The sequence below is a fragment of the Plectropomus leopardus genome, chromosome 12 (assembly GCF_008729295.1).
Source record: "Plectropomus leopardus isolate mb chromosome 12, YSFRI_Pleo_2.0, whole genome shotgun sequence".
NCBI classification, from domain to species: domain Eukaryota; kingdom Metazoa; phylum Chordata; class Actinopteri; order Perciformes; family Serranidae; genus Plectropomus; species Plectropomus leopardus.
In genome coordinates this window covers 765,508-791,453 of record NC_056474.1, presented here as the reverse complement: position 1 = coordinate 791,453, position 25,946 = coordinate 765,508, and the positions used below count along the sequence as shown (strand labels likewise).

Sequence of the window (25,946 nt, the reverse complement as noted above, 5' to 3'; positions counted from 1 at the left end):
AACGCTTCATTTGTCCCGCCGCCTCAAAACGTTTCACTTGTGAGTAAAATGTTGATTCATTTATCAATTAGTGTCGTCAAAATGTCACTTTAATTTGTATAAAAAGTCACATTTTACAGCCCAGTCGTCAGCGGAAATATTGGCTTTGTATGTTTCTGCAAACCATAAAAGTTTTACACGTATCGCATCAACGTCTCTCGTGACGTTTCTCAGCTGACTCTGTCATCGGGAGGTGGAGGGGAGACCAAAACAGCAAAAACAGTGTTTTTTTAGTGAATTATTGCTGTTTTAAGTTGCTCTTGAGGCAACAAACTTGGGTGTTTTCAAGCAACCTGCTGGTCTTTTTCAACTAGGTATAACGCCACAAAAAATGGTTGTTTTTTAGCAAATTGTCACTGCGTTCACTGGCTTGAAATGTGGTTATTTTTTATCGAAACATCAGTGCGTTTCTGGCTGCTTTTTAGGCAATAAACAACAAAAACTGCTGTTTTTTTGGTGTGTTTTTGCTGTTTGCAGTTGCTCTTTAGGTAACAAACGTGGGTGTTTTCAAGCGACCCGTCATTGTTTTCCCACGTAGGTATAATGCCACAAAAAATGGATGTTTTTTTAGCTAAGTGTCGCCGTGTTTCCTGCAGAATAATGGCATGAAAAGCTGCTGTTTTCTAAAGAGACATCACTGACATCACTGCATTTCCAGCTGCTTTTTAGGCAACAGATGTGGCTGTTTCCAGTGAAAAGTCGCTGTATTTCAATAAAGCCTTTTTTTTTTTTGTTGGGATAGTGGCAAGACAAGCAGATTATTTCCTAAGTTTTATTTTTGGGGGTTTTGATTTGATAGGGCAGCTACAGAGACGACAGGAAATGTGGATGACATGCGGCAAAGCGCCGCCGGCTGGATTCAAACTCGGCCGCTGTGACGAGGACACGTAGCCTCTGAATGTGAGGCGTGCGCTCTACCATCTGAGCTACCCAGCGCCCCAAAGAGCAGATCATTTAAAGCCAAAAGAGGAATTTTTCCTGACCTTAATCAAGTGGTTTTAGTGCGTAATCCTAACACACGTTAACCACAGCCTCGATGAAATGTAAAGGAGCGTAAAGATTCGTAACATATAAATTTAATGCATCCATGATTTGCAGAAACATTATTTTTTTATGAGTGTTTGACTGATTCTGTATTTTACTTCTCATTTTACTAATAAAATGTTTTTTTTCTCACAGTAAAGTGAAAAACCCACTAAAACTCTCACATTCATATTCACAGTAATAAAGCTGCTGTTTTGTAAAATACTAAACAAATTAAAGATTAAATGTTGTAAAGTCAAAACTGCTTTCTTTATACAACAAATGAGGTTTTTTTCAGTTGCTTTGACACAATTTCTCAAATGAAAATCCCCCAAACATTGTGAGAGTCTCACATTTACTCAGACTTAGAGTCCACTTGATCAGGAACGCCTGTCCGGTCTGATAAAAGCCACTAACGCGGATCTGAACCTGCACACTTCGGTTTCTGTGGACGTTAATGAGTTAATGATCTCTGTGTTTCAGTTCTGCTTCACATTCAGACTGTTTCTGACACTTCAGTTCAGAGTCGCCCCCTCGTGGAAACTAAAAGCAGCACTTCAGTTAACACACTGTGGAAATACTTAACCCTTTCAAACCTGGAGAGACATCACTTTTCTTTGATGCTTTTTCACAAGAATTCAAACCTCAGAACCCCGAAAAACTGCTGTGATTTCTCCTAAAAACATGGGAACAAAAAGGCAAAAAAAAGTGGCAGAAATGTTTGCAAATTGCAAAAAAATAGTAGATTTAGACTTTTTTTCTTTTAAATCTAGGGATCATATTACATATTACAAATATTTTAAGCACTTTTTCAAGGTAATTTCTTTGTTTGTTTATTAGTTTTTTTTCTTCCTTTTTCATTTTTTTTCCACTTTTTGGGGAGGGTGCTCAATGACATGTTTGTGAAAGAAATCAGGCCAATTTGCTCAGGTTTCAAAGGGTTCAAAACATTTTTTACATTTGATCAATATTTGATATATATCTGATATAAATGAACCGTAAAACTTTGATAAATAGCCCCAATTAATGACCTCACTGCTCAATAAATTAAACTCAACAGGCTTAAATTTGGGACAGGCGTCTGTAAGGGACGAGCTTTTACCTCCTTCCACACAAAACTGCTGCTCCACAAAGACGGAAATAAAATCAAATTAAATTTTAACCCTTTGAAACCCAGGCAAATTGGCTAAAAAACAAAAAAATGTGGGAAGAAGGTTATGAGCAACAAAAGAAGACATGACCCAAAGTTAGCAAGAAATCTGTGAAAAATAAGAAAAAATTACCTGAAATTTTGCAACAAAAGAAAAACCCTAAAAAAGTTTTAAAAAGTAAAAAGAAGCCATAAATGACATGAAAAAATGCTTAAAATTATAATAATTCTGTAAAAATAATTTTAAATATATAATTATAAATATATTTCACTGAACATGTTTCCTAAGCTTTTTTAAATGCAGTCTTCTACATCTCCCTTTTTTCATCTTTCTTGTTTACTCGGCTGATAATACCGTCTTTTTTGGTGCTCGTGGTTTCACTAAATGAATTGTGGAAAATCTCATTGTGTCTGACAAAAGTTTAAACATACAAACGCAGCTAACTGACTCTCCAGCAGGTCGCCAACAACCTGGTGGAGAGTCAACAACAACAACCGCTGAAAACGAAGCTGCGTGGTAACCGTGGTAACCAGAGCCAGCCTCTAATAGAGACAGGCCTGCATTTGTCAAAGCGTGTCTCCTAAAAGGGACCGTGTGTTGAACTGGGACCGGCTCTTCTTTGAAGTGTATCTGATGTAAAGTACGTGACGCGCTCGGTGTGTGAAGATACTAAAGCTGCATTTCATCCCGTCCAAAAACACGAACACACCCTCCCAGCAGCCACTCGCTCCAAAACCAATATTGTCGTTGTGGGCTGGGCGAGACGAGCGCTGGGATGGCTCTGCCCTGAATGCTGACCCCTGAGAGTCCTGATCCAGGAGCGGCTTCAACACTTTGGAGTTTAGTTCTGCTAAAGTTTCTCTTCCATGAAAAGCACAATATGGTGCTGTAAGTGATCTGAGAGTGGACGCCAGCTTGCCGGGCGGTGTGTAATAGTGATACTCAACTTACAGCCCGTGGGTCAAATCTGGCCCGATACGGTGCTGAGTGGCCCCCAAAACCATTTTCTAATTCACAATAACAATAAGGTGTCAGAGACATAAAACAGCATCAAAATAGAGTTTGTTGATCAAAAAAAGAGCCAGAGGAGGATCCCCCACACCCCCGACAGAGGACACAGCTGAGACACTGATGTCCTAAAATCTGAGAAATGTCCTAAAATCTGAGAAATGCCTAAAATCTCAGAAAAAAAAAAAAAGTCCTGAAATCCTAGAAATGCCTAAAATCCTGGAAATGTCCTCAAATCTAAGTAACTAGACCTGGAGACGAAAGACCTAGAAACGTCGTAAAATCTTACAAACTTTCTTAAATCCTACAAAAATCCTAAAATCCAAGAAACGTCCTAAAAACCTGGAAACATCCTAAAATCCAAGAAACGCCCTAAAAACCTATGTCCTAAAATCGGAGCTACCTCCTTAAATCCCAGAAAGTGTTAATTGGTCTGGTGTGGTGCAGTGCATTCTGGTAGTTGTAGGCTTTCTACCTCTTAAACAAAAATGAGTTTTCTCTCTGTTTTCTCTGATTAACTGACACCAAATTCAAAAATATTGGTATCTACTGCAGACATGGCTAGTTTTATTAAAAACAGCCTTTTTTCCAGCAGTGAAAGTTTTCTTTCAAACATGTATGTGGCCCCTGGCCTCTTGTCATTTTGCAAAAGTGGCCCCCAAACAAAGCAAGCTGAGTATCTCTGCTTTAAGGGCTGGTTTGGGAAAAGGCCCAGAGTCTGAACGTGAGGTTTGTCACCCGTTTAAAAACACAGAAAAAGCCCAGACTGGTCCTTTAACTCCCCCGCAGACTTCAGATTGGTTTAATCCCGTTTGGCCGAGAGGCATTGTTGGTCTGAATGTGTCGCAGCCGGGCGGGACATTAACACACACCCTGGTAAATATTAGCTGAGTCCAGCGCTAAACTAAAGCACTGAGAAACACCCAAAACAACAAACTATTAATCACCAGAAAATATTCTGTCTGACGTCTTCTGTTTCCTGTAAACCGTCTGTGACCTTAACCCTTTGAAACCTAAACAAAGGAGAGATTTCTTTCAAAAACATAGAAAGAAATTACAAGTTATGAGAAAATTTTCTTGAAATTTAGCAAAAAAAGACGTTAAAAAAAAAACAATATTAATTTTTAAAAATTAGTACATTTTTGAAAGAAATCAAAGCATTTTGCTCAGATTTCAGAGCTTTAAAAACGTGAATGGCGTGTGAACGTAGCACGAGATAAATGACTGCATTCCAGGTTTCAAAGGGTTAAACAGCCCCATCAGTTGATCTTTTTAAGCTGAGCGGAGGCTCAACTTAAAGCTCGTTCCCACACACAAACCAAAGCAAACACCACATGTTGGCAGAAAAACTGAACCGCTGCTTGTTTTGGAGGTGGGACGACTGCAGATTTGGGTTTCAGGTGATTGTTGGGATCCACGTGGGTTCGGTTTTCAGAGAGTTTTTAGGTTTTTATCTAAACTGTGTGTGAGACTTCGACCAGCTCAGCTCTGCGCACTTAATGCACTTCTCACAATCAAGCTGTAAAAAATATCACACATTAATATGATTTTTTACCTCCACTGAATTCATTTTTTAACCAACATCAGTCCTAATAATAAATATCAAATATTCAATAACTTTCTGAATTTTAAACCTTTAAATGTCAGCTTTTTCTCATTATGCCACAATATTTTTAGATGAAAAACAATACATAAAATAAATTATTTGTAATATACTACATGCTTAACAGATTTTTATAATTTTTTTGATGATCACAGCCTGCAATACGTCAATGATTAGCAGCAAAAAAAATACTCACGCTCAAACTGCTCTGCACACTTAACGCACTTTTCAAAATCAAGCCTTAAAAAATATTATACATTAATATGATTTTATTAAATTTTAGTTTTTAAACCAACATCAGTCCTAATTATAAATGTCAAATATTTTAATCCTTTAAATGCCAGGCTTTTGTCATGATGTTACTATGTTTTTAGATGATTTTTTTTTATTATTATGTTGAGTCTCCTCCTCCTCAGTGTGTGAGTGTAGCTGCTGACAGTCTGGGATATGTCAGTGTGTGAGTGTAGCTGCTGACAGTCTGGGATATGTCAGTGTGTGTGAGTGTAGCTGCTGACAGTCTGGGATCTGTCAGTGTGTGAGTGTAGCTGCTGACAGTCTGGGATATGTCAGTGTGTGAGTGTAGCTGCTGACAGTCTGGGATATGTCAGTGTGTGAGTGTAGCTGCTGACAGTCTGGGATATGTCAGTGATCAGCAGCTACATTGACTGTGACAGGTCACCTAGTGGAAATAGCATGTATTTCCTCCATATGCCAAATATGGTCAAAATGACCTCATCAGGTGGAAAATAGTCAAAATGACAAATTCAGAGTCAAAAGCCCAGAATGACACCCAGAAATAATACAAGTCCTGTTTTTCTGCTCTGATGGCTGTGGGATCAAAAATGTCAGTTTGAATGGGTTTCAATGGAGCATTTTTGGACCTGAACAGTCTGAATGTAACTATTTAGTTTCCACAGTGTATTTTAGACTTATTGTAGGAGCTGAGCTGCAAATTCACTGATTACACTCAGATACACAAAAATGTGCCAAACAGTGTCTATGGGTTAAAGGGGTAAAAAGTACAATATGTCCCTCTGAGAAGGTGCACAAAGTAAAAAAAAAAGTACTTCTGTGCTCCAAAACTAAAGTTGAGAGTTTCCATATTTTCCCAAACTAATCCTCTTGTCCTCTGTCCCACAGGGACCTGGACGCAGGCGCCGCCGTCACATGCTGCCTAAGCCCAGTCACATGTCCTCACTACTGTCCTCCTTCACAGCATCAGCTCCGAGTCCTCCCGCGATGCCTTCAAGTCCTCCTCGGAAAAAGCGAACCCCTCTGCTCGGTCTGCGTGATGCAGCCGGAGCAGTTTGCAGCCCAGCGGGCAGAAACGTGATGCCGGAGCCAGGATTTTAGAAAATACCGAAGGCTCAAATGTCACCAGCAAAAGCCCACGTTTTGACAAGACTAAGACTTAATATTTAAATTTCTTTTCAACAACATGGGAAGAAGGCAATAAGCAATTTAGGAAGGAATGAGCCAGAAATTCAGAAGAAATTAGTGAAAAGAAAATCACATGAAAATCAGGGAACAACATCAAAAATTAATGTATATATTTAAATTATATATATAGAGAGTTATTGTAGGAGCTGAGCTGGAAATTCACTGATTACACTCAAATACACAATCTGGACTACATTTACGACACATGCATCAACACACACACACATTATAAAAACATGAAAAAAATGAAAAAAAAATAATGTGAAAGAGCGTAAAACAGGTTTCATCTTTTGGCAGTTGTTTTGGGTCTATTTGAGGCAATTTTATGTCTTTTCTGTGTCACTTTAAGCTAACTCAGTTGCTTTTTTTGGTCATTTTGTGCTTCCTTGAAGTTTTGTTTTCGTCTTTTTGCTGTTCTTTTTGGTCTCATTGAGATAATTTTATGTCTTTTTTTGGTCGTTTTGTGTTTCTTTGCAGTTCTTTCGTGTATCCTTGTAGTTGCTTTTTGTCCTTTAGCAGTTTTATTTTGGGCCTCATTGAGGTATATGCTAAGATTAAACAAAAATACATAATCTGGACAAAATGTATACCATGTGCATGAACACAGCCAAAATTACACAAAAAGATAAATAAATAAAAATAAATTTAAAAAATGCGTAGAATGCGCCAAATTATGAACTTCATAAAAGCAGCGGTCTGTTTATTTATTTGTTTGTTTGTTTATTGTTTGTGTATGATACCTGCTGTGGCGGGCTGCCTCACCTCTGCAGACACCCCCTCCTCCTCTTCCTGGTCGTCTCTCAGATTTCCGGCGGCCCCTGAAGGAGGCACAGACATCCCTCATCCTTCATTAACGGGAGCACCGGAGAGCACCGGAGAGCAGCGAGCAGCACCGGGAGGCTCTCACACACCGACAGGGGAGGATAAAACTGCGCTGACGCTCACCGGGGACGGTAAGGTATTTTCTGCGGTTTTAGCGCGTGTTTTGGTCTCTGTGTGAGCCCGCGTGTGCAGCTGCAGCGTGTCCGCTCCGCACGGCGGCGGCAGCGGCTCCGTTTCCGGGTTTACCGTCTTTGTGCACACGGCACCGGGATGGTGCGGAGCGCAGAAACCCAACGTGTTTCTGTTTACCTCCAGTGTGTGTGAGTGTGTGTGTGTGTGTGTGTGTGTGTGTGATCAAACGGACACGCGTGGTCGGCTGTCGGGAGGATTTCATTTTTCACATGGACTGATTTTTGTTTTAAACTCCGGCGGAGCCCGCGAGGCCCGAGCCTGGGCCGCAGCCGCGCGGCAGATGCCGTCTGTCCTCCCGGAGAATTTAACCACATAACCGCCCGCTAGCACGGAGGCTAACCAGGCTAACACACCGACACGAACACGGCAGGTGAGGAGGCGGCCGCCGCGTGAGCATCACCGTCAGGTATCACTTTAATTAAACACCAAACAGTCGCATCTCTGCCACAACGACGGCGAGCTGAGCGCGGATATATGACGTTTCCAGAACGCCACGCCACCCGGAAGCCTGAGCTCATCAGCGCCAGATCTCATGTAGAAAACTTAGAAATTAAAACAACTCGTCCTATTAGAGGATAGATACAACCTTAATGTGGCAGATTTTTTTGGAAACCTACAATTTAGAAGCTGCTCTGCAATTCGGCTTTACACCAAACACACCAGGCATAATCGATTTTTGATGTCATCCGTTAGCTTGATTTCAGCAATACCGCACCTCATTTAGAAAACCTATAGATTACATATCTTGTCCCATTATAGGGAATATACAACCTAAACACGACTGATTTCTTTGTAAACCAACTTTCTAGAAGCTGCTCTTCAATTCAGCTTCACATAAAACCAACCAGAAAAAATATATATATTTTTTTTATGCCACCCGGAAGCCAGATTTCTCCAACGCCAGACCTCATTCAGAAAACCCATTAATTTAAAAAATCTCGTCACATTATTTGATAAATACAACCTCAACATCAGTTTTTTTTTGTAAACCAATTATTTAGAAGTTGCTCTTCAATTCGTCGTTACATAAAACACACCAGGATTTTTTTTTCTTGCCATTAACATCAGACCTCATATAGAAGACGTATGAAACAATAATCTCGTCCCATTAGAGAACAAATAAAAATCTTAACACGCCCGATTCTTTTATAAACCAACCATTTAGAAGCTGCTCTTCAATTCGGCTCTAAATAAAACACATCAGGAAATATAGGTTTTTCATATCATATCATATCATCTGGAAACGTCACACCTTATTTTAAAAAAGTTAATAAAGTAGTAAATTAGCAAAAAGAAAATCTGCTGAGAGAGAGGGATAGAAAGAAACTATGAAAACATAATGATAATTTTAAGAGAGAAAAATGTCCAGAAAACTATATATTTGTTTCTATTAAATATTTTGTCTATACTTATTATTATTATTATTATTATAATAATAATAATATATATTTTTTTTATTGTTTTGTTTTTACCTTATTTTTTTAAAAAAAAATTATCATGTATGCTAAATTTCATGTAATTTTCTTTCCTGCATTCAAAAGTCGATTTAAGTAAATATATAAATTAACGTCAGATGTGTGTTTAATTTGAGTGTGTACTTTCACAGTTAATTCAACAACAGTGCTGCAAAGTAAATACTCTTATTATCAAAGGCCACATTTTAATGTGATGTAACTTTATACTCCTCCACTCAGTGATTATTAAAGATACTAATCGTTTAAAAAAAAGTGTGGGGGGGCTATCCTTAAAACTATATTAATAATTGTTATAGTAATAATAATTATTAACTATTTTACCAATATATGTATTTATTGATTTATTTTATTTTTACTTTGTGTGTTTTTCTTTTTAAACCCTTTTTCAATTTTAAAAATTAAAAGCTTTCAGGTAATTTTCTCATAACTTTTTTCCATGTTTTTGAGAGAAATGAAGCCAGTTTCCTCAGGTTTCAAAGGGTTAAATGCCTCTGTGGGTTATATCTAATCTTCGCCTGCGGACCCTGTGATCGCCGATGTGTGTGTGTGTGTGTGTGTGTGTGTGTGTGTGTGTGTGTGTGTGTGTGTGTGTGAGCTAATGGGATTTTTGTGAATAAGAGGTGTTTGATTGTAACGGATATCCGGACTTAACCATAATCGGGTTTAAAAAGAAAAGGGTCTTTTGTTATGCAGCGCGGCTGACACACACGCTGTCATTAACTTCCCTTTTGTATAAACACGTTAATTCATTTCAAATTAAGCAGCTGCAGAGTCAGTTATGGCTGAGCAGGTTTTACATTAAACATATAAAACACATATTAAGAGGAATAAAAAAGGCAAAGTACTGCAACACTCCGGAACTTATATACAGAATAGATAAATGTACAATAAAACGATGGCAGGGATCCTTTAAAAAGTACATAACGTGTGTATTACAGCGGTTTCAGAATAAGAGCGCAGCAGCAAAAGTTCACGGTGCTGCAAATATGAAAACGTGTGCAGAGACAACAGTCTGAGAGAGTTAATGTAACAACGTCAGTATGATTTAGTGTCGTAAAGTACTTAAAACAGTATATAACATCTGCACAAGTGGCACAAATGCAGCCATTTTTAATTCATAATTACTGTAAGCAGCTTTATTATAATCATATAATTACATTTGAAGATTGTCGCTATTATTATTTCTGTTCTGTTTTTGTCTTTTTATTGGTTAAATTTTGTTTTCTGTTTATGTAAAGCAGCCTTGGGTACCTTGGAAGGTGATATATAAATCCACGTTATTATTATTATTATTATTATTGATTATTATCAATATACCGACAGACACCGCAGCGTTTGAGGACCCTTGTAAATACATTTTTTTAAAAAGCAGGGTAATATTCTGAGAAAAAACTCTAAATTTCCAAAATAATGTCACAAATTTGCGAGAAAAAAGTTGGATATTCTGAGTTATTTTTTAACCAATATCAGTCCTTATCATTAACATCAAATATTCATTAATTTTCTGAATTTTAACCCTTTAAATGCCAGGTGTCATGATGTCCTTATGTTTTTAGATTTAGAAAATACAAAAAAGAATTATTTTCAATTCTCGACAGCCAAAGTTTTTTTTAAAAACTTTTAAATATTCAATTAAATTAATTTTATTAAAATTTATTTATTTATTGCCAGAACGTATGCTGTATGCATGAACACAGCCAAGTGATAAAATGATGAAAAAATGAGGGTCGTTGGGTTTCAGACGCGGTTTAAAGTTGTTCTCACTTGTTTTCTCGGCAGAGACGATGTTGATGTTGATGCTGATGTTTCTCCTCGCGGAGAGTCTGTCCGGCGGCGACGGGTCAGCCGGTACGGACTGCAGCCTGTCCGGCACGGAGACGAACGGCGCGGCGCGTTTACTGTCCGCGGTGGTCGACGCACAGGCGGCGGAGCAGAGCCGGAGGCAGCACCTGGAGGCTCTGTTCAACAGGTGAGCTCTGACCACACACAGCTGCTGTCACGGTTTGAGCCGCCGCTCTCTGCTGACATTTTCACTGAGGGAGGAATAACGGCGTTTGCGTCCAGCACACCTTCAGATATTTTCTTCAGCTGGTGTTTCCTAAAGAGACGTTTCTCGGTTGCAGCTCAGCAAAGATTTGCCTCTGTGGTTTTACACAGTTAAAAACTGAAAAATCACATTTCAGAGTTTTTCAAACTTTTGGTAGATCTTTGTTTCTTCTGACAGTTGACCAGTAAACAGGAGATAAAGAGGATAATGAAAATAATTTTAAATTAGAAGATGTAATTAAAAAACTGTTAAAATCATAGTAACTTGCACCCTCATTTAGGATAAAAAAATGTAAAAATGTATTTAAAAAACAAGAGTTTTCTAAAAGTATCTGGTTTTCACAGCTTGTACAAAATGAATATTTTATGTATATTAAGTTTTTTCTTTTAATAAGTCTTATTATTTTTCACATAATAGAGATGGTTTTCTCGATTAGGAGTCTAATGGAAAAGGACTTGAACCATGATGCCTTAAATCAATATTTAAAAAGTCTAAAAAATATAAAGGCATGTGATGTGAGTTGTTTTGTTTGTTTGCTTTGTAAAATCTTTAAATAATTGGGAAATTTAAAAACTATACTAATTTACCGAATGCTTCTCGCAGTAACATCACCATAAAGTCACGTTTTATGTTGCAATAAATATTTGGGAAAAAATTTCCACAACCCTTAGTGACACATGTTGGTTCTTTTTTTTCCTGTAATACTATTTTTTTTGTAATATTTGTCTTAAATTTCATTCTGAGGGGCATTAAAATTTCCCCCTAAATCCGACACACTGGATCTCTTAAAGAAGGTATGGCTCACGTGCACTTCATGTCATGAATTAGTAAACACGTTTGTTGTTCAATAGTTAAAAATTAAACGACTGTGCGCTGAAATATTAATAATTTGTTCATAAATAGCAGTGAACTCCCCTCTGCACTGTTGAAGTTGGCTGGCAGGTCGTAAATATTGGACGAGAACTCGGTGTTGAAATTAAAATTGTTCTGGTTACGGCTGCAAAAAGAAAGCACTTTCCTTAACCCTTTAAAAGCCGCGCAGAACATGAACATGACCTGGCCCCCAAAAAGAGCAAGAAAATAGTTTTTTTTAAAAATAGAAAGAAAATAAAAGTTACAAGACAATTACCTGAAAATAAGCAACTAAAAGGTGAACACAAAAATAAACAAGTCAATGACCTAAAAGGTGCTGAAAAAAATATTTATAAATGTATATAATTTAGCTTTAGTTTAGTTTTCTTGTCACCTTTGACTGATTTCTTGTATGTGCCCAGGGTTCAAAGGGTTAAACAGCTTGTAAAAGGCATCTGAATTCAGCTCTAGAAAACTGACGTCCATCCAGGTTTCAAAGGGTTAATTGATTTTTGGTAAAATTAACGATCTATTAATCGATTGTTTTAAAAAATACATAAAAACTTATTTCACAAAATGCAAAATGTGTTTTCTTCAAAGCTCTCAGCAGCGTACTGAATATAATTTGACAGCGTTGCAAAGCCGATTGATTACATTTCACGTTTGATTCAAGTCTTAGCGACAGATTAATTGATCACTGATTAATTGTTATCCTCAGCATTTCTGGAAGAAGTTATTTTGTACGAAAACTGAATTTTTGTCGTATTTTTCGATGTTTTCTAAACGTGACAGATACGGAGAAAACGGCACCATCTCTCTGGCCGGGTTGAAGCGTCTCCTGCAGAGCGTGGGCTTGGACCGCATCAGGACCGTTATGGTGCAACATCACGAGCAACCGGGCCACCACGATCACCTCCACCATCGCCACCACCATCACCATCACCACCACGAGGGTCGCCAGCACCATCACCCCCATCTCCACGACAACCCGCATCACCAGAAACGCACTGAGCCCTCGCAGCTCGGAAAGTTTCCAAAGACGACCGAAGTGTCCAAAGATCAGCAAAACCACCACAACCTGCACGACAAGAAGGCCACGGCGGCGGCGGCGGCGGCTCAGGCGGTCGGCAGCACGGCGGCGTACAGCGCCCAGCTGGTGGTGAAACCAGATGAAGCTCATAAGAGAGAAGACGGCAGCACAGAGCAACCCGGTCCTGCAGGGGAGGAAACCACCCGAGCGTCTGCCGCCAGACTGGTTCCTGAGAGCCAGACGCAGGCTGCCGCAGTCAGCCGCGGGGACCACGACCATGACCACCATGACCACGACCATGACCACATAAACCAGGATCTTCCCCACAACCACAGCGTGGACGGTGTCGAGGTACGACATTAGCTTCTCATTTTCAGCTGGGCTTTGTTTAACCCTTTAGAGTCCGCTTTAATATCACACACTCGTATCACTCTGCACACAAAATGCACTTGCACTTCAAAAATCAGGCAATAAAATTATTATACAGTAATGTGATTTTCTGCTTTCATTTGGTTCATTTTTTAAATTACCATCAGTCCTAATCATAAATATCAAATATTCATTAATTTTACAAATTTTGACCCTTTAAATGCCAGGTTTTTGTCATGATGCCTCTATGCGTTTAGATGAAAAAAAAGAATGATGTTGAGTGTCCTCCTCCTCAGTGTGTGAGTGTAGCTGCTGACAGTCTGGGATATGTCAGTGTGTGAGTGTAGCTGCTGACAGTCTGGGATATGTCAGTGTGTGAGTGTAGCTGCTGACAGTCTGGGATACGTCAGTGTGTGAGTGTAGCTGCTGACAGTCTGGGATATGTCAGTGATCAGCAGCTACATTGACTGTGACAGGTCACCTAGTGGAAATAGCATGTATTTCCTCCAGATGCCAAATATGGTCAAAATGACCTCATCAGGTGGAAAATAGTCAAAATGACAAATTCAGAGTCAAAAGCCCAGAATGACACCCAGAAATAATACAAGTCCTGTTTTTCTGCTCTGATGGCTGTGGGATCAAAAATGTCAGTTTGAATGGGTTTCAATGGAGCATTTTTGGACCTGAACAGTCTGAATGTAACTATTTAGTTTCCACAGTGTATTTTAGACTTATTGTAGGAGCTGAGCTGCAAATTCACTGATTACACTCAAATACACAATCTGGACTACATTTAGGACACATGCATCAACACACACACAGTTATCACAACAGGAAGAAGAAAAGAGACTGAAATGAGACAAACAGGCCCTAAAGGGTTAAAAATGTGAGAGCACGTGTTGAGTTGTTGTGTTTTACCTGCAGTGTCTCAACGCGTCCAGCATCCTGTCCTCACACGGCATGTCTCAGGAGGTGGGCGTGACCCTCGCTGACTTCAGCCTCCTATGCCCCGCCCTCCTCAACCAGATTGATGGCGGCGCGTGCGTCCGGCACGGCGGCGCTGCAGAACACGGGGAGAGAGGTGGGAGCTCATAAACGAGACAAATCTTCATCCTTTAAAGAAAAAAAACAAAAAATTTATGTTAAGGTGTCAGCGAGTTTAGAGACGGTCACACAAAGATTTTGTTACCTTTGACCTCTTGAGCTCTTGAACGTCCAAATCTCACTTTTACTGTGTTTTTGAGGATTAAGTTGATCGTGGCTCAATAATTGTCTGAGGACTTTTGAATTTTTGTCTCCTGCGTTTTAAATGCAGTGCAGCGATACTCGACCTGCTTTAAGGCCCTTTGACAGGATTTTAGGACTTTTCTAGGGCTTTCACATGATTCTCGGATTTTAGGATTTTAGGAGATTTTTAGGATTTTAGCACATTTATTAAATTTTAGGATGTTTCTAGGATCACTGGACGTCTAGGACTTTTATGTCATTCTCAGATTTTAAGATGTTTCTTGGATTTTAGGATATTCCTTTGATTGTAGGACATTTGTAGGATTTTAGCACGTTTCTCAGATTTTTTTTCTTGATTTTAGAACGTTTTTAGGATTTTAGGATGTTTATCCTAGAAAAATCCTAAAATCCTCAAACATCCTAAAATCCATGAAACGTCTTTAAAACTTAGAGGTGTCCTAAAATCCCAGGGCCCGTGTGTGGGACTGCTGCTGCTGGTCTCTGCTGCAGTATTTAGACGGCTGTGACTGAAAAATGAAGTTTTCTGGCGGTTTTGTAGTTTGATAAAACTGTTTTTTAATCACCAGACCACAAACACGGTCACAGTCACCATGGTGACCACAACAGCTCAGCGCACGGCCACAGGGAGCCCTCGGCGGGGGACCGAAACATCACGATAGGTAAAATCATCTTCTGTTGTTTCATCTTTGGATGAGCGATGACTTTAACGAAGTAACCGTGTTCGTGTGCGTGCTGCAGCGTGGGTCGGAGGCTTCGTCTCCATCACCATCATCTCCCTGCTGTCCCTGCTCGGCGTCGTCCTCATCCCGCTCATGAACAGAGTTTTCTTCAAGTTCCTCCTCAGCTTCCTGGTGGCGCTGGCCGTCGGCACGCTGAGCGGCGACGCCTTCCTTCATCTCATCCCCCACGTGAGTCACATTTTACGCCGCAGCGATTTCACCTCCTTTAGGTTTCTTCTCGAGCCCGACCGATTTATCAGCCGACATGACGATATGAGCCTTTCACAGACGTATCGGAGCATATCGGCGTATATTTTAACCAATATGTGCTGAGAAGAAAACTTTTTTTACAAACCATATAATACAGAAAACGATGCTCGGGTGGTTTAGAAATGATCATCAATGACTGATACTGAACAGCACTGATGTTTATCAAGCTATTTATTCTTTATTTAAACGGTCAGCAAAGACCAAACCGTACTGATGTTTATTTTATTCTTATTTACTGTTTTTTTTTTTACTATTTTTGTAAGTCCGTGATGTTCAGTAAGTCGTTAAATATGTTTTTTTGTTTTAGAAAGCAGCCCTCTAACTGCTTTGGCATCGTCATATCGGTGTAAAATCAGAGCATGATCCACATCGATATCATCTGTTTTCATTCCAAAATCAGCATCTGTCTCAAAAATCACATATTAATCGGGCTCTAGTTTCTTTGTCTGCAGCCAGATTCAGAAAAAGAGCCAGAAAGAGCTCAAATAAGCAGATTTTGAGGCGTTCGACTCACCTGAAGTCGCTCCCGCTCTGAGCAGCAGAGGAGGTGCTGCGGCTCATGTCGGGTTTAGACTCGGCTGGTTTTCAGCTCGCTATCGTCTCTCTCTGTTCACGTGTTGGCGCTCCAGTCTCAGGGGGGCCACCATCACCACCACGAGGTCTCTGGGACGGAGGGACATCACGTCCACGCCGAGCCGGAGGAGGACCTGGACGCCGTGTGGAAGGGTCTGACGGCTCTGAGCGGAGTCTACCTCATGTTTCTCATCGAACACTTCCTGACGCTGGGAAAAATGTACAAGGACAAGAAGCAAAAGGTTCGATCACGTTCTCTGTTATTACAAACATTTAGCGTATTGAATGTTTTCCTCTGCTCTGAAACGTGAGGTTTAATATTGTGTCTCTGCTGTGGATAAAAACGACGTTCGTGCCGTCCAAACAGATCCAGAAGAAGTGGGACCAGAACGACAAAGCGGATCCAGAGAAGCAGCCCGCTCTGGAGGAGAACGACCTGAAGCCGACTGAAGGTGAGACGCTCCGAACAAAGACGCCGCAACCGGAAATCTTCAGCTTTCCAAAACCACAAAATGTCTCTTAAGCCCCAAAAAAGCACAAACACGAACATCTGACTTTTGTATGTAGTGGGAAAGGTTAGATTTGGTATTCAAGCTGCAGTTTTCCCATCACCAAAATTCAGTCTAACTTTGGAGCGTTCACTGAGAAGACTTGAATTTTAGACATTTCTTGGCCTTAAGGACATGTCTAGGATTTTAAAGCATTTCTTGGATTTTGGGACGTTTCTTCGGTTTTAGGACACCTTTTTTTCAGATAAAAAAGCTCATTTTGATGGTGTTTTTTCCCTCTGGCTCCTTGTGTTTTTTAATTCAGAGTGAATCACTTTATTTTTATCGTGAATTGGAGGCGGTTGGGGGAGGGGCCCAGATTTGGTCTGTGGGTTGTAATTTAAGTGTCACCGGTCTGAATGAAAAGTGTCATTAGGTAACTTTTGTTGGGACTTGGTGCTAAATAAATAAATCGACCATTTCTGCGGACAAACTTTACCTTCTTACTCTGTCTCATCAAAAACATACAGATTTCATCATCTTCTGTATTTCAGCAGCGAGACGAAAGTGAGAATTATTCTCTTCCTTTCAGACGTGGAGACTAATGGCGCCGGGATGTTTGGCGACCACTCGAGCAGCCTGCACGGCGGCAGCGTGGCGGAGGAGGAGCAGGTGATGCTGGCGCCGCAGGTATCCGTCGTCTCGCCGCAGGGTTACGGCGGAGCGTCGGGGGCCGCCGCCTACACCGCCGAGGACTGCGAGAACAAATGCCACTCCCACTTCCACGACACGGTGGGCCAGACCGACAGCATGCACCACCATCACCACGACTACCACCACATCCTGCACCACCACCACTCCCAGAACCACCACCCCCACAGCCACTCCCACTCCTACTCAGAGCAGCACTTCCAGCAGGCCGGCGTGGCCACGCTCGCCTGGATGGTCATCATGGGCGACGGACTGCACAACTTCAGCGACGGCCTGGCGATCGGTGAGTCAGCGTTACTGTAACTCGTGATCTGTGTCCGAGGCGAGCGTGGACACACGATGACTTCACCAAATCCTTCGATATCGATATTGCAGTGATCTCTCCATCATAAAAAAAGTTTTTAAAATTTGATCTAACTCAAAGAAAGAAGACCGGGTTCTCGCAGATCCTTAAAAAGCCTTAAAAGGCATTGAATTCATTGACCTTAAATGAGGGCCTAAATTGGTTTTTACAAGGTTCATACACATGTGCATCGATGAATCTCCAGGACTTTTCCAGGACTCTGAGGCAAAATTTTAATAGAAAACATGACTTTGAAGACGTGTTTTCTTTAAAAAATAAAATGGCGTTTATTCAATTTTCTTTGAAATTTCTTGGTGATTTTTTTTAAGAGAAAACGTTCTTCTTTAAAGGCATGTTCTGAGCCAAACTAAAAAAACAGAGTCCCTTATATATAAAGATAATTGTGATATTTAGAGTTATATCTACCAAATATCTGTTCCTGCAGAGACAGGAAGTATCTCCCTCCAGTCAGGAAGAGCGAGCAGTCTCAAACGTCCGCACTAAGACTGCGACTCTACGTTATTAACAATAAGAAACTAATGAACAGAACAGAGCCGCCGGGCTGCTGACTTTCGTTAGGATGATAATCGTAACGACAAAGATCGTATTTGAGCAGCGGCGATGACGGTCGGTTTGAATGTTTCGCTCTGCAGGAGCCGCCTTCACGGAGGGTCTGTCCAGCGGTCTGAGCACGTCTGTGGCTGTTTTCTGTCACGAGCTGCCTCACGAGTTAGGTAAGACCTTTTTTCCTCTTTTCTCTGTGACAAACTACAAGTTTTCTCAGGATTATCTTGATTTTTGTCTGTGACATTGGATAAAAAATGTCACAGACGGGGTCGACAGGTTATCGGCCTGGCCGTTTATCGTGCCGATATTTGGCATTTTGTGGATAATCTACATCAGTTTTATTTTAACGATTGCTGATAAAGTTAACAAAAAGTGCAAAGAAAGTGTCAGCACAGCAGGAACTTTTACTTTGTGAAACCTCAGGGAGATATTTTTATTTATTTAATTTGTTTTAATTTAAATTGTTACTTGACTTTATAAAGAAGTTGCTGTTTCTGATGTTGAAATTTTTGATGAAACATTTTGCTAAAATCATTTAATCACAGTTTTGTTTTGGTGCTTGTTAAATTCCAAATGCTACATTTTGACAAAAAGATTTTCATTTTGATTGTAAACACACATTCGTTCCAAATATCGGTCATCGGTCTCATTAAGCTTCGTATCGGCCCTGAAAACCAAAATGAGTCGACCTGTGAAAAATGTCTGCGTTGATGCGTCAGACAGCCAAACTCATGTTTATCTGGTGTTTGGATTTTAAGCATTTTTGATCTCGTGCAGTGACGGTTTTTTACCTGAGATGATGCTCGCAGCTGAGTGTCGACTCTGTTTCCCAGGTGACTTTGCGGTGCTCCTGAAGGCCGGGATGACGGTGCGTCAGGCCATCCTCTACAACGTGTTGTCGGCCATGACGGCGTATTTGGGCATGGTGACCGGTATCCTGATCGGACATTACGCCGAGAACATCTCCATGTGGATCTTCGCCCTCACAGCCGGCCTCTTCATGTATGTGGCGCTGGTGGACATGGTGAGTCGACCTCGCCGACGCTGCAACAAACGGCAAATTGTCACAAGACGACCACGAACGGGTTTTTTTCTGCAAAAAATATCAATTTGGAGGTTGTTTTTTTTTTTATCCTAAAAATGTTGCATAACACTTTAACTTTCACTCAACTCGTGATTCGATAAAATTCACGATCATCCTAAAATCTACGAAATGTAATAAACTCTACGAAATGTCCTAACATCCTCGAAACCTCCTAAAACCAGAATAACGTCCTAAAATCCACAAAATGTCACAAAATTCCAGAAACGTCCAAACATCCTAAAATCAGAGAAATGTCCTAAAATTCTGGAAAACGTGTATGTGAGCAAGCTGTTGGATTGTGTGTTTGGGCTGACAGATTAAAATCAATAATTAAACAGTAGGAAAGCGCAGAAATGATTCGTTATCGGCGTCACGCGGCGCCGAGAGAAACTCCTCAGCTGTTTACTGCTGACTCAGCAGAACTGAATCTCCTCCAGTCAGCTGCATCTGTTCTGTCGACTCGACACGTCTGACCGTCAGCCGCTCAGAGCGCCTTCAGGAGCAGATGGGCTCTTCACACACACACACACACACACACACACACACACACACACTAAAGATCAGACAGCTGAGAGGAGCGCCGTCACAAACTGCTGCCGTCTGAAAACAGCAAAGCTTCTCTTTCTGTTCTTTAAATTTTTTGGTGATTTTAGGGGAAAAAATGATCATTGTTAATTTATTTTGGTAATTGGTAAAAATCTGAATTTCCTGTCATTTGATGAATCATATAGTTTTGTATCGTTTCCCACACAGTAAATGTGCCGTGTCCGGGCGCCGCTCTGCAGACCGGCGTGACGTCAGTGTGGTTTCTCTCCGCAGGTGCCCGAGATGCTGCATAACGACGCCGGAGATCACGGCTTCAGCCACTGCGGCTTCTTCCTGCTGCAGAACGCCGGCATCCTGCTGGGCTTCTGCATCATGCTGCTCATCGCCATTTTCGAGCACAAAATCCAGCTGGACCTCGGCTACTGAAGAGGGCGGCGTCCTCCCAAGCTCCTCGTGCTTCTGTCACAAGTGTAGTGTTGTTTTTTTACTTTATTTGTCGCTTTAGACAGTCCGATCGCATCGATTTAGTTCGTGTTCGTGTCACATGATGCAGGAAGAAGCATCACTTCAATCGAATGTAATCCAGGAAGTCGCCATGTCCGACGGGAGCAGAAGCCACACGCCAACGAGCTGCGAGCGTCAAATATCTGCTGCTCTAAAGAAGCGTTTCTTCTTTTTGTACTTTTAGGGACTGCTGTTAAAAAACGCAGACCCCGAAGTGGGAGAAAACAAAAAATAACTAAAAATTCCAAACAGCTCTTATCTCTAAAAAATCCAAACAGACACTAAAGCAGCACGAGAAAACTGTGATTTCCTCCCGTCGACCTTTTTGCCAACATATTTGATTTAGTTCGTGTTTTTTTTCTGTTTTAAGTGTTTCTGCTGCTGAGTTTAACCAGATCAGTATTCCAGATGAAATCCGAAGTGCCGTAACAGCCCCAGTGTGAGCGCAACGCCACACTGACGGACCCCTCACGTCTGAGAGTCCCTGCTTTAACCCGTTAACCCTTTCAAACCTGAGACTTCATTTCTTTTTTTTTTAAAGGGAAAAAGGAAAATGAGCAACTTCATGAGAAATTTAAAAAAAATAATATTGCAACAAATTAGTAAAAAAGTAAAAGAAAAATATCTGGAAATTAATTTAAAAAAAGAAAAAAAGGTCAAAAAATGACCCAACAACTACAAAAAAAATCAAAACAAGTGAAAAGTTTCGATGGACCAGCAGGAAATCCGTCTGTTCAACGAGTTCAGCCAGATGAAGGAAAAGGTGCCGAAAATGAACAGCTGCTGCTGCTGTTACAGTGCGGGCGCTCTGATCAAAGAGATGAGACTCTGAAAATGACCAAAGTGTAAATACGTCGGTGAAAAACCAGACGCAGCTGTTTTCAGTTGAAACGAGGCTTCGGACTCAAAATCAAACCACAAAAGTGAAACTGTTTTCTCCTGTTACAACATTTCGTTTTCTGCTTTGAATGAGTTTTCGGCGGTCTGCTGCTTCTTTAGACAGTGCAGCTCGACCGAGATTTATTAACCCCTTGAAACCTGGATTTGACCAGATTTCTTTCAAAAACATGGAAAGCAGGCAATGAGCAATTTTCATTTCTTTTTTAAAAAGACCACAAAAATAGCAAGAAATGAGTGAATTTGTAAAAGAAAATGACCAGAAATAACCAGAAAAAATGCTCAAATAAAATAATGTATCTAAGTAAAGATAATTTCTGATTATAATAATTTCAATTCTAGTTTTTTTTTTGTATTTTCTCAGTTATTTAAAAAAATTCTGATGAATCTCTGGGTTTTTTGCAAATTTGTAAGATCATTTTCTCGTCACCTTTTATAATATTTTTGCAATTTGCGAGACATTTCACGTAAAGTTGCTTATCATCTTATTTTCCAGTTATTCTTGTAAGAAATCTAAAGTATTTGCTCAACATTCGAAAGGTTCAGATGCCTGAGAAAGACGATCCAGGTTTCAAAGGGTTAACAGTTCTGAAACATGATTAGTTGGAAGATGGAAGCACCCTCTGATTTTTAGGTAGAAAAATAAATGTAAATGGTAATAATTTCCTTTTTCGGGGGCGTTTGAACGGAGCTGATCCGGTGTGATTTGTGCATGTGGAGCTACATTCCTTAAGTTTTTCTCATCTAAAGAAAAAATGTTGCACTTATTTGAACATTTTGAAGGGCGACTATAGCGTACGAGTTTTTGTTTTAGTTCCTTTACTGTGGCAGCTTCTCTTTTTTTTGCGTGCTTTAGTTTAAGATTTAATCGTGTTTTTTAGTCTCAACAAACAGCGGATTAAACACCCGCAGACGTCTTGATTCTCTAAGTTAAAATGGTCGAGAGGATCAGTTTTCGTGTCTCTGTGTCCAACACTAAACGTGTCTTCCAGAGACTGTGTAACACTCACAGACGAAACACAAATCTGCAGCTTTTAATGTAATGATCCCACAAAAACATGAATACAGATGTAATAATTATTACATTACAGCCAATATTGTTTTAATGTAATAATTATTACATTTGTGGGGATTTTTTACGTTTGTGGGAAAGTGAAAATATTCAGCTTCCAACAAAAAACGTCCCACAAATGCAATATGAAAATGAGAAATGTTCTTTGTTGTTATTGACTGTTACACGGGTCAGCGGGTTCCCGTCAGCTCATGGGAAAATATCGCAGCTCTGGGTGGGAAATGGATTACGTTTGTGGGATTATTACATGAAAAGCTGCAGATCTGCTCTGTGTTTGTGGTTAATGACGTTTGTGGGTGTCAGAGTGTCTGCTGATGTGTGCTCGTATCGCCAAACTTCAGCGATAACGTGTTTTATTCTGTTGGAGCCACACTGACTGCGTTTACACCCACTATGTCGTTTTTTTCCTGACAATATTTCTACTAAGCTCATTTACACGACTAATAGAAATTAATATTTCACTAATAAATAATAAATAATAAACTTAATTTAACACTTATCTAAACAAAGTTCTAAAGTGCAAAAGACTACACAAAGAAATATACAAATATCATAAAACTAAATCAAGAGCTAAGATAAAAGTGTAAAGGACATAAAACACAAAATTTCCTTTTCTTATAAAATATGTTTTAAGCAATTTAAAACTGATTTAAAAGCACGCAGCGTGTGATTCCCGTTACGTGCAAACTCCAGCTAACGCGCCCTTACGGGACATTTAAACGACAAACTAATCGAGAAAATAACGAACAGATTAATCCGATCAGTCGTGTGCTGCAGCTCCATTTACATGAAGCGTAGCATATTTAGAGTATTGTTATATTTGCAGTTTTAGTGGAATATAGTTGAGCATGTAGACGTAGTCGGTGACTGATTGGTCCTGAATTTTGACGTCTGTGCGAGAGGAAAACCGAGTCCAGTGTTCGTCTGTCCAGTGAAAAGCTGAAAAGCAAATTCTGGCAGCAGAAAGTGAAACTCAGCAGGTGGTCTGCAGGCTGGAGTGTTTTTTTGTTTTTTGTTCACTATTTTTTACATATATTTTATATTTTATTGGTACAATAGAAGAGTTAACGTGGCAGCTCAACACTGATGGTGTTCACAGAAACAAACACGTCGGTCTTTGTTACAATATTTCTCCTGTTCGGTTCGGATGTGGACTTTTCTAACATTTCATTATCGCAGCAGAAACACACATAAGTCAAACTTCAGATCTGCCATCACCTGTTTTTCTTTACTTTACTTTAGAAACATTTGTTGCTGTTTAGGTCAAATAACAGTGTTCCCTCACAGGTCGTGAAAAAGTTATTTTCCCGCCTAAAAAAAGTATCTGCTTAGAAAAAACTACAAAAGCAAGTAGAGTCACTGTGTCCGTCACATGTACAGTATTATACTATATGTATATATTTGTGTACAATACTGTAAAAGTACGTGTGGGATTAGTTTGTACTTCACTCACTGTGCTGTTTTTTGTGAACAACGTGAGTCTCTGTTACGTCGCATTCAACACGAACTGAAAGAATCTCATTCAGAGAAAAAGGAGTCCAAAAATTAACACCATCGTTTCACGTTTTGTCTGAAATAAAAAGTTGAAATGTTTGAAATGAATCTGTTCATGAAGAAACGGCAGCAGGTGGATTAGATCATCGTACAGCTCGAAACGTCTCATGATGAGAATTTATGATTTTTATTGAAAGTGTTTCTGAGTTTCTGATTGGACTCGGAGGTCGTTTTTGGGTTTGTGGTTGTGAGAAACTTAAATTCATTCAAAATGGATGTAATGACACAAAGAGGAAGTCGTCCCCCCAAATTCCAGGCCTGGGAAAGTCATGGAATTTTTTTTCACAAACCTGTATTGAAATACACGATGTGTTGTGAAATGTGAAAATCCAACGATTATTTCTGTTTTTACGGTTTCTGTCTGTGATAAATGGTGTCATTTTTGGTGAGTTTTTTTTAAGTAAACACGCCTTTTATTTAGAAGGCAGGTTTATTTAAAATATTAAATCACCAAAATTCTTTAAAGAAAAAAAAACTCTTTAAATTTCAAAAATCTTTTTTAAAAAAAAGAATAATAATAAAAAAATTTTTCTAAACAAATCACCCAAAAAAAAATTTTAAAAAAATTATTTTACCGAAACATGCCCACTGGTTTGAAATGCATGTATATTTAAAAAAAATGGTGGTAAAATAAATACAACAAACATCCATCTAAAGTTGCATGTTCCTCCCCTAAAGCCCAAAATTTAAAACATAGGTGCCTCCCTAGTACTCCCTAGTAGTAGTAAGAAAATCCCTGTTAAAAAAGTGATTAAAGTTACTTTTTTTAAAACTGTTTTCACGAGTTGAATCGCTTGAATGTCAAGAGCGTATTTTGTGCTTCTATTCTTTTGAAAAGCTTCCCCAGAATTTAATTTAAAAGAAGCTCCTGTTATTATTTTTTTTTGTTAATTTTGCACATTTCCTGCACGACTGTTACGATACATGAGTATTTGTGTCATTATTAAATATTTTCCACTCAGTTTTAATCAAAAGTCCAGCTTCACCAACATTTAATGCTGCTGAAAATCATGACTCGACTTCCTGTGGCCCCAAAAACAACCGCCGAGTCCCGTCGTCGCCCGTTAGTCTCCAGCGAAAGAGTTTCATCGGTATGAAGTTCTGCTGAAACGGTGTTTCTGTTATTTTGTCCACCCCTGTACTGACTCACTGTGACCTTCCTCAACACAAATAAACTTCTGTCACCTTCACTCGCTCATTTTTCTGACATTTCTCGACAACTTTCCTCCCAGAATGTACTTCACTTCATCTCTGTCTTCTCTGATCTGAGTTTCCAGCTGCAGAAGTACTCTCAGCTCCAAGCAGTTACAGTATCAGCAGTAAAAGTACACAAGAACTGACTTCATGTAAAGAATAAGCAGTAGAAGGAAACAAGTAGTGACCTTGTGTAGTTAAAGTATCAGCAGTAAGAGTACACAATTATTGACCTAATGTAGCTTAAGTTGAAGTAATTAAAGTACCAGCAGTAAGAGTATACAAGTATCAAGATCATGTAGTCCAAGTATAAGCAGTAAAAGTACACAAGTATGTACTTTGTGTAGTTAAAGTATCAGCAGTAAGAGTACACGAGTGTCGAGTTTACGCAGTAAGAATATCTGCAGAAAAAATACACAAGTACTGACTTTGTGTAGTTTAAGTATTAAATTTCTGAAATATTTGAAATTGTGTGACAGAAAAGAAAAGAAAGGTATTTTTTTCTTCATTTTCTTGATTTATTTAGATTTTTTTTGCTTGTTCTTGAAATGTTTTTAAATTTTGGGGCCATTTCTTGTGAAGTTTCTCGTCGCCCTCGTGCCATGTTTTTGTTTTTTTTTTTTTGCAGACATTTATCGTCACAGACGGATCAGCAAACCGAACCAAGTAAACGGCAGACAGCAGCACAAAAGAGGTCTGAAAACCCAGCGGAGGTTACTTCTTTTTAATATTTCTTTCATTTATTCAGTCACTTAATTAATCATTAGTTTGGATGGATGTTTCAGCTGTTCGGGAGACGGACGGTTGTGGTTTTTACGACCGTTCTTTGTAACAAAGATGAAGAAATTGAGATATAAAACCACAGTTTTGTTCAGCGGAGGGTTAACGGTTAAACGTTTGCTCTGATAGTCGGATGATTCGTTAAACGTTGTGTAAAATGAACGTTGAGCTCTCTGAGGGCTGTAAAGATTTTTCTTCCACTTTCAGTTTACAAACATGAGATTATGTCCCTGTTTACCTGCTCAGGTCAGAAGATTCGTTTATTAGATCATAACATCAAAGTTCAGGGAAGGAAATTAGTCAAGTTATTCAATTAACTCTCCGTGAACTAGAAACCAGGAAGGT

General features: G+C 39.6%; 1 protein-coding gene across 2 annotated transcripts; it reads left to right on the top strand.

Annotated features, from left to right (window-relative positions):
• Positions 1-7,125: 7,125 nt before the first annotated feature.
• On the top strand, positions 7,126-20,670 carry slc39a6 (solute carrier family 39 member 6). 2 transcript variants are annotated; one of them, XM_042498457.1, is made up of 12 exons: positions 7,126-7,217; positions 10,533-10,722; positions 12,445-13,033; positions 13,976-14,132; positions 14,866-14,958; positions 15,038-15,207; positions 15,918-16,103; positions 16,229-16,313; positions 16,942-17,343; positions 18,057-18,137; positions 18,804-18,994; positions 19,874-20,670. In XM_042498457.1, the coding sequence occupies exons 2-12, from the start codon at positions 10,538-10,540 to the stop codon at positions 20,024-20,026; spliced, it is 2,292 nt and encodes a 763-aa protein (XP_042354391.1). In that variant the 5' UTR covers positions 7,126-7,217; positions 10,533-10,537; the 3' UTR covers positions 20,027-20,670. The 2 variants fall into 2 exon arrangements, with proteins under 2 accessions (XP_042354391.1, XP_042354392.1); XM_042498458.1 differs by lacking the exon at positions 7,126-7,217 and adding an exon at positions 7,423-7,648.
• Positions 20,671-25,946: the final 5,276 nt, after the last annotated feature.